Source organism: Salvelinus sp. IW2-2015, unplaced genomic scaffold (genome assembly GCF_002910315.2).
Source record: "Salvelinus sp. IW2-2015 unplaced genomic scaffold, ASM291031v2 Un_scaffold4152, whole genome shotgun sequence".
Taxonomy (NCBI): domain Eukaryota; kingdom Metazoa; phylum Chordata; class Actinopteri; order Salmoniformes; family Salmonidae; genus Salvelinus; species Salvelinus sp. IW2-2015.
In genome coordinates, this window is record NW_019945424.1 from 11,921 (window position 1) to 20,764 (window position 8,844).

General features: G+C 42.6%; 1 protein-coding gene across 1 annotated transcript in view; it reads right to left on the minus strand.

Moving 5' to 3' along the window:
- Positions 1 to 8,470, minus strand: part of LOC112076942 (Kruppel-like factor 1) — a gene marked incomplete at its 3' end in the record, with an annotated part of 15,034 nt that extends 6,564 nt beyond the window's left edge. The window contains exons 1-2 of the mRNA XM_024143573.2: positions 8,101 to 8,470; positions 6,725 to 7,682 (exon numbers count right to left, since the gene is read on the minus strand). Of these exons, the coding sequence (XP_023999341.2) occupies positions 6,725 to 7,682; positions 8,101 to 8,178 (1,036 nt within the window). The remainder of the gene's footprint in view (positions 1 to 6,724; positions 7,683 to 8,100) is intronic.
- Between the last annotated feature and the right edge of the window lie 374 nt (positions 8,471 to 8,844).

Below are 8,844 nucleotides of genomic sequence, written 5' to 3' on the forward strand. Positions count from 1 at the left end.
AATTTTGGTGTCCATCAATATTACAAACGTACAGTATCATATTTATGCTCATATATATTATATTAACTAATAGCAAAGAAAAGTTTTGGAATTGGCCTAATCWAGACCAAATGAAATCTGTGTGACATGATACCCTTTGGATTGATCATTTTAGAATGTCAGTGTACTAGCTAGTACACAGTGCAGGTTTTAGTCATGACCAGAGGGACCGCCTAAGTGCCAAATTATCCTAGGTAGATTTAAAACAGCATAATTCTGTGGTTCTGGTGAGAACTGGCAAAATGTTTCACAAAGTCATCCATGTTGGGGGAACATGTCCTCCTTGACTCAACACTGATAATTCCCAGGTAACTTAACCTGTCATCAACCATTGTTGTCCTAAGGTGGGTTTAAATCCGTTTTAAAGCTGAGAAGCTTCTCTCGCAAGAAGCACTGCTGACTGGTGTAACAACAGAAATGTTACAAAGTCAAAATAGCTCATGGAAGACCTCTTTATAAGGTTTTAGAAACACAACAAAGTCAAGGAGAGTAGACGGTCTGTCCCTTCCACTTTTCTCTCTCCTATCAAGACGCCGCTTGGTTTGATGAACCTCATGTTTGAGGTCCTCTAAATCTGACTCAAAGGTCTGAACAAAGGCAAAGGAGGCTCCTCATTTAAGAATGTTACTCTTTGGGTTGAGAGACGGGACCCCTTGCATTATCTCGCAATTCTTCTTTGAAAAACACCTCTGCAGCTCAGCTGTGAGACTGTCAAGCACCTGATAAAAGATAGCTCTTTGGAAGCTCTCACCATCACTTTGGTCACTATTTTTCTGTCCTACAGTGCTCATCATCAATGAGTCGTGAAATCTGAAAGTTTGTTTTAGGCTGTCTTTTACACACTGTTTGTACACTTATTTTGCAGTGCTCTGAAATCTCTTCAACCTCTTTCCATAGGTCTCCAAAGTAACCCTCACTTCTGTAGTCCTGTATGTGTCTGTAAGGGCACCTACTAGATCCACAGCCCTTGCTAGGCCAAGAGAGCTTGATTGGAGCATGTCAGAAAGACATTTGGCATCACCAAGCACTTTACAAAAGGTAACCAAAAGCCCCATGACATGTAAATCAATCTGAGAAAGAAGGCCCCTTGCCTCCACTGATCTATCACCACTATTTTCAAGTGTGATAACTGCTGGAAGCATGTCCCTCAGACTACGGCATTCCATGTATCTGCATGCCCACCTTACATCCGTAAGTCTCTGTAGTTCCCTGGGCTGCTGCTGTGGATACAGCTCTTTCTGAACGGCAAGCCACTTGAGATGAACGTACGAGCCAGATACAAAGTTATAAAGCTTCTGCAGGAGAGCAAAAAAATGAACTGCCTCAGGCACTGATTTTACAGCATCGACAAGAACCAAATTCAAACAATGTGCACTACAGTGCACATAAAATGCTAATCTTGCACTGTTTTTAATCCGTGCAGACACATCAGAATGCTTTCTGTCATGACTATCAGATGTCTGTATCTCACGGTCCAGCCAAGTCAAATTATCTTTTTGAGACCTGCTGCATCTCAGCTTCAGCTGATGAAAGTGTAAAAACTTTCGGGATGGCCCGTTGTAATAGTACTCACAACTAAAGACATTTGTTCTTTTTTCTTTAAATCTTTGGTTTCATCTGCAAACACAAAAAACTTCACTCTTTTACTACTACTTCTATTAGTTCACTTTGTACCTTCTCAGCTCAGCCCTAAAGAACTTCCTTCTGGATTTGGTGGCTTGTGTACTTAGCATTACACATGCATTCATCCTTTTCTCTATGAGAGGGTCATGCTTTGCTATTTCTTCTAGATTGTCAAAAAATTACCCTTGTTTGAGAGTCATCAGACTCTCGATGACCTCTGCTGTGCTATATTTGTGCTATATTTTACTAGATTAAATGTCAGGAATTGTGAAAACTGAGTTTAAATGTATTTGGCTAAGGTGTATGTAAACTTCCGACTTCAACTGAATGTGAATGCTGTTCATTGACTACAGCTCAGTGTTCAACACCATAGTACCCTCAAAGCTCATCACTAAGCTAAGGACCCTGGGACTAAACACCTCCCTCTGCAACTGGATCCTGGCCTTCCTGACGGGCCGCCTCCAGGTGGTAAGGGTAGGCAACAGCATGTCTGCCACGCTGATCCTCAACACGGGGGGCCCTCAGGGGTGCGTGCTTAGTCCCCTCCTGTACTCCCATGGCCAAGCACGACTCGTGGCCAAGCACGACTCCAACACCATCATTAAGTTTGCTGACCACACAACAGTGGTAGGCCTGATCACCGACAATGATGAGACAGCCTATAGGGAGAGACCTGGTCAGAGACCTGGTAGTGTGGTGCCAGGACAACAACCTCTCCCTCAATGTGAGCAAGACGAAGGAGCTGATCGTGGACTATAAGAAAAGGTAGGCCGAACACGCCCCATTCACATCGATGGGGCTGTAGTGGAGCGAGTGGAGAGTTTCACGTTCCTTGGTGACCACATCACCAACCAACTATCATGGTCCTGTTGGGTTCTGAGAATATGAAATATACTTATTCATGTCACTGAGGGAGAGAGGGTAACATTTACATTATGTCAGGATATGTTATTGTTAGCCATCAGGGCGCCTATGGGAGGAAAAGAGACACAGTCTGGTACGAGTCAACATGACAGCCGTGAGTTGGGGAGCAGTGAGCACTTTGGGGCAGAGATCAGGTCAGATGAAGTTAGGAAGACCAGATATTACTAAGGTTTTGTCTAGCAACAGAGATGCATTGGCTGTTCAGATGTGTAGGAGGAGACTCAACATAGGAGAAAGAGTTAAATAGCAGTGCTTGTCTGAACATGTCTTTTGTCTGTACAGGTGTTCCATCCTTTGGGGTGAATAAACTTGCTTTAAGCTTTCATAGTGTCCGTCTAGTTCTTACTCTGATATTTAGAAACTAACAGTCCAAACACACCAAGACAGTCGTGAAGAGAGCACTACAACACCTTTTCCCCCTCAGGAGACTGAAAAGATTTGGCATGGGTCCCCAGATCCTCAAAAAGTTCTACAGCTGCAACACCGAGAGCATCCTGAACGGTTGCCTCACCGCCTGGTATGGCTACTGCTCGGCATCCGACCGTAAGGCGCTACAGAGGGTAGTGCGTACGGCCTTGTACATCACTGGGGCCAAGCTTCCTGCCATCCAGGACCTATTACTAAACAGTGTCAGAGGAAGGCCCCAAAAATTGTTAAAGGCTCCAGTCACTAAAGTCATGAACTGCTCTCTCTGCTATCCCACGGCAAGCGGTACCGGAGCGCCAAGTCTAGGTCCAAAAGGCTCCTCAACAGCATCTACGCCCAAGCCATGAGACTGCTGAACAATTGATCAAATGGCCACCTGGACTATTTACATTGACCCTTTTGTTTTTACACTGCTGCTACTGGCTGTTTATTATCTATGCATAATCACTTTATCCCTACCTACAGGTACAAATTACCATGACTAACCTGTTATTTTATTGTGTTACTTTTATTACATTTTCTACTTTACTTTATTTAGTAAATATTTTCCTAACTCTATTTCTTGAACTGCATTGTTTGTTAAGGGCTCGTAAAAACAAAATGAAAAAAAAAACTATTTATTTGATGTGTGTGTGTTAATAAGAATGGTCCAACACACAAAGTGCATCCTGCCAACTGGACACAACTGTGGGAAGCATCGGAGTCAACTTGGGCCAGCGTCACTGTGAAATGTTTTCTACACCTTGTAGAGTGCATGCCCCAACGAATTCAGGCTGTTCTGAGGGCAAACGCGGGTGCAACTCAACATTAGGTAGGTGTTCCTAATGTTTTGTCCACTCAGTGTATACGTTCTTGCGCTAACACGTGCACTTATCTTTTGTTACTATCACTGACTTTGCTGATATTGTGGAACAGTTTGACTCACTATGACTGTGATATGTGGTCGTCTTACCCACCTTAAAAGTTGCTCTGGATAAGAGTGTCTGTTAAATGACTAAAAAGTTCAAAAATGTATCACTTCATAATATCCCTATAGAACAGAGACACCTAGTGGTTAAATTATGCATTTGCGCTTCACTCGTAAGTGTACACATTTATTGAATGAACTTACATTTTACTGCAGATAACTTAGAAGTTAGAAACAAACTCAATCATGCAGAGTCAAATAAATGTATWAAAATTTGCATATTATACAAATAAAACTTTTGAGAAAAGTTTAAAGCACTCAATTACCAAAGTAATATAAAAAGTATGAAGTTATGAATTATATTAATATGAAAAGCCTTGCAAATAAATACATTTATTCAATTGGAAATTATACAAAATTGATCTGCTTMGTGTATTTTCAATGTGGTTCAGTTGAGGTGATCTGTCTCCATGAAATGAAGACACTAGTAACTTTTACCACATGAAAAGTTGACATCTTAACCAAATCTTAACCTTAATTCAAGAAACATCTTAGCCTTAATAAAAAAAAATATCTTTAGATAATTTACAGGAAATATTAAGATCCATAAATATAGTGTTGGATATTGGAAACAACCCATATTTGTATGAAGTTCCTTGTACAATGTTTCAGCCAGAATGACACTCRCCAGTGACACAGCCTGTATTGACCTTTGAACTTTGTGTACATTTTGGGTGCTAATGTTCTAACCTAGTTCCCAGACTGCATTCCACTGGACGTCTCCACTACAAGAACAGCAAGAGGAACTGCCCCTCCCTACCTTCAGGCTATGCTCAACCCCTACACCCCAACCCGAGCACTCCGTTCTGGCACRTCTGGTCTCTTGTCCCTCCCACCCCTACGGGAGGGCAGCTCCTGCTCAGCCCTGTCAAAGCTCTTCTCTGTCCTGGCACCCCAATGGTGGAACCATCTTCCCCCTGAAGCTAGGACAGCAGAGTCCTGCCCATCGCTCAGAAAACATCTGAAACCCTACCTCTTCAACGAGTATTTTAAATAATCCCCCTCCTCACCTCGAGCCCCCCCCTCAAAGAAACATTTACAAATCTAAAAATCCTGAACCAACACTTGCTCTTGACTCCTCCCCCGCCTTTCTATCTCTGACTTTGCTGATAAACTTTATTGAGGAAAGAGACTTACTATCCTGTGATATGTGGTTGTCCCACCTTACTCTGACTGTAAATTACTCTGGATTAGAGCTCTCTTAAATGACTCAAATGTAAATGTTTATTTTTAGTGTTAAGTCAGTTGTAACTGTAAGGCTCTTCGTTACTTTACTGTTTATAGTGTGTGGACAACGTTGGTGTGGTCCACTGTATATCTTTGAGTAGTCACGTCTCCTCTTCATCCATGATAACACTACTATGCCTAGTAGTTGCGTGTGCACCGCGTGTGTGTTGATTAGATTAGTGTGCGAGAGAGAAAAGAGAGAGAGAGATAGGAGACAATAAGAGAGAGAAGAGAGAGAGAGAGAGAGAGAGAGAGAGAGAGAGAGAGAGAGAGGAGAGAGAGAGAGAGAAGAGAGAGAATGAGAAGAGAGGAGAGAAAAGAGAGAGAGAGAGAAGAGAGAGAGAGAGAGAAGAGGAGAGAGAGAGAGAGAAGAGAGAGAGAGAGAGAGAGAATGAGAACCAGAATGACAGTGGAGAGTGGTGTGTATACAGTACATGTGTAGTGTGTATGATCTCACACAGCCCCAGTCATACCCATCCTCCACTCCTCTCATCACGTGTGTCTCTTCATGTGCAGGGCCAGGTGGTCTGAGCGGAGAACGCTCTCTGACACTGCAGACACGCGTAGGGTTCTGACCGCGTGTGTTTACGGTAGTGACGGTCAACTCGTCCGAACGGGCAAACTTCCACCCACAGCCCTCCCACGTACATGTATGTGTTTCTCCCCTATGGAATTAATAGCACACAAAAAGCAACCAGTGTCAAAATCAGTTGGCTCAGAAGTCGACTTGGTTTTAAACACTCCGTAGCAATAGTAGTCCCTCTGCATTTGTTGATAAAATGGTGTTGATAATCTTAAGTGTATGGTTGATCCTATTCAATAGGTTAAAGGCAATCAAAGATCCTTGGACCTGCCATACCCAACCCTACCTAACCCCTATCCTAACCTACACCCAACCCTAACCCAACCTTACCCTACCTAACCCTAACCCTTTCCTAACTGTTTTAATACAACTTCAATTGGGTTGACGCAGATGTTGGACGTCCCAAGGATGGTTTAGACTTGTTTCTATTCAATACCATTACTACTAAAAGCCATGAATCATTATTCATCCATATGAAGTTGTCCATCCATGCAGTTCTGCCTATTAGCCGTAACGATTCAATCCTAAGAAACTAGTAAATGCCTCATATGTGTCATGTAGTTTAATTCGTCTTCTCTGTGTAATTTATTCTAATCTCTGTATTCTTTGTGTGTAATGTATTCTAATCTCTGTATTTCTTACTGTGTAATGTATCTAATCTCGATCTATCGTGTGTAATGTATTTCTAATCTCTGTATTCTTACCTGTGTAATGTATTCTAATCTCTGTATTCTTACCTGTGTAATGTATTCTAATCTCTGTATTCTTACCTGTGTAATGTATTTTCATTTATGTATTCTTATCTGTGTAATGTATTCTAATCTCCGAATTCTTCCCTGTGTAATGTTTTCTAATCGCTGTATTCTTACCTGTGTAATGTATTCTAATTTATATATTCTTACCTGTGTAATGTATTCTAATTTATATATTCTTACCTGTGTAATGTATTCTAATGTATGTATTCTTACCTGTGTGCGTGCGGAGGTGAGCCTTGAGGTGGGAGCTCTTGGTATAGGTCTTACTACAACCTGAGTATTCACAGCTGTGTGTAGCAGCTCTCTTCTTCACCACAGTCCTGCGGCCGTTCTTCCCCTCCAAGCCTCCAAGGGGAACCCCTGAGGAGGTGATAGCTAGGTGGGGCTGCTGGTGCTGGGAGTAGGGGAAGTGGTTGGAGGAGGCTTGTTGGTGGTGGTGGCCGTGGAGGTTGTAGTCTCTCTGGTGGCGGTATAGACCCAGGTGGTGGGGGTAGTTTTGGAGGAAGCTGTAGTGGTGGGTTCGAGATTCAGAGGTCATAGAGGTTGTCATGGAGACAGGGGCTTGGAGGAATCTGCCATCTTGAAACGTRACCATGGAAGTGTGTTGTTGGGGGTAGTAGTGTCCCATTCCAAAGTCCCATGATTTGGCCTTAGTGAGGACAGCAGTGGCTCTATCTCTGCCATGTCTCTCCTGGTTGCTTCCGGGGTTGAAACCATACTGGTCCACGTTTGGTTGAATGGGGAATGATGATAATGATGATGATGACCGAACCTGTTGGTTGTAAAGTTCTGGTATGCCTGAACCAATGGTCTCCAAGGGGSTGAGRAGCTCAACCATCAGGCTACTGCTGCCCGTAAGAAGCCTGTCTGGACTTATTTGGTCCGTCAACACCCCTCCTCCATCATGGTAGAGTCCAGTTTGGTCCGGTTGAGGAAGATGCTGAGTGTTGTAGTCCAGAGAGGYGTTCAYCTCAGGTGATGGGCTGCTCCAGTCAGACAACAAGAACTCCATGTCCCATGAGGTTTCACTTTCATCGTCCAGGTGAGGAAGAACTGGCTGCTGGTCACTGGTGTTGCCAGGTGACGTCCTCTTGGTTTGAGAGTCCAGACTGAGAGCGCCATCCTCAAATTTCCACACCTTGTGTGACAGTACAAAAACATCAGTTCATATCGAGTCTCTCTTACTAACTTCACATAAATATGGAAATAACCAAACAACATCCACTAACAAATTAAAATAACAATTTTATAATTAAATCCTAGTTTTGTAATAACTTTCCAAATAAATTCCATTTTATATTTGAACAGATCTTAAATCAAAATACACGTATTGTATTAAATGTGTTGGCTTTGTTGGGGATATGAGGCTGTGCTCACAGGGCCTCTTCATTGCGAGTCAAAACATTTTGTTCAAAGAAAAGTTGATGGCATTTAGACACTCTGCTATTAGCCCCAAGACTCACCCTCTTAAAACAAAGTTATACAAGTGACAACACTTTTTTATTGTTTCAGCAAAATGTAGYAACCAAATAAAAGTAACAAGTGGAATTACGTACCTTCATAATGTCATTGGAGTGAACACAGTTTGAGAAGGAGCTGAAGGATGGCAGCACAGCAGCTTGTGTCCCAGACATATGATCAGTTCGAGTTAGACGTCAACTTTACACAGGTTACAGTGGTGACAATAATGTGAGGTTTGTATTTTCTTTTACATGACCATCTCACAATGGTTAGACTATTGCAAATTGTAAGTAACCAGTCATCCTGAAAACAGTTACACCTGTCTCTTATCCAATTTGACAGGCCAAGTAGCCTACTTTCTTTTTACAGTTGTCGTCTCTCCATTCTACCCGTCTACCGTATCCCCCCCTCTTTCTCTCTCAGTAGTGAACGTGACTTCAAATCTTCTCCGTTCATGTATCTTCTGATGACTGTTGGGGGGTGGGACGTAAGTGTGTGTGTGTGTGTGTTCTATGCCAACTCCTTTTCTTACTCCAGTCCTCTCCTCTTAACCAGGAGAAGGAGTGAATGAACAGTTGTGCTATCTCCCCCCTCGCTACCCCTCCCTGTTTTTGGATCCTGAGCAGAAATCTACGGCCAGCAAAACAATTCCAAAGAGAAAGAGAATAAACAGATGTAATTCTAGCTAATGAATGTTATGCACTTTGTTTTGCACAAAACAACTGAACATGTCATTTCAAGTGTATTAGAGTTGTTGTTTCTCTGACATGTTACGGCATACAGTGCAAGCAGAATATCATACTGACATTCGCCTCTTCATTCAGCTTCATGAACCAACT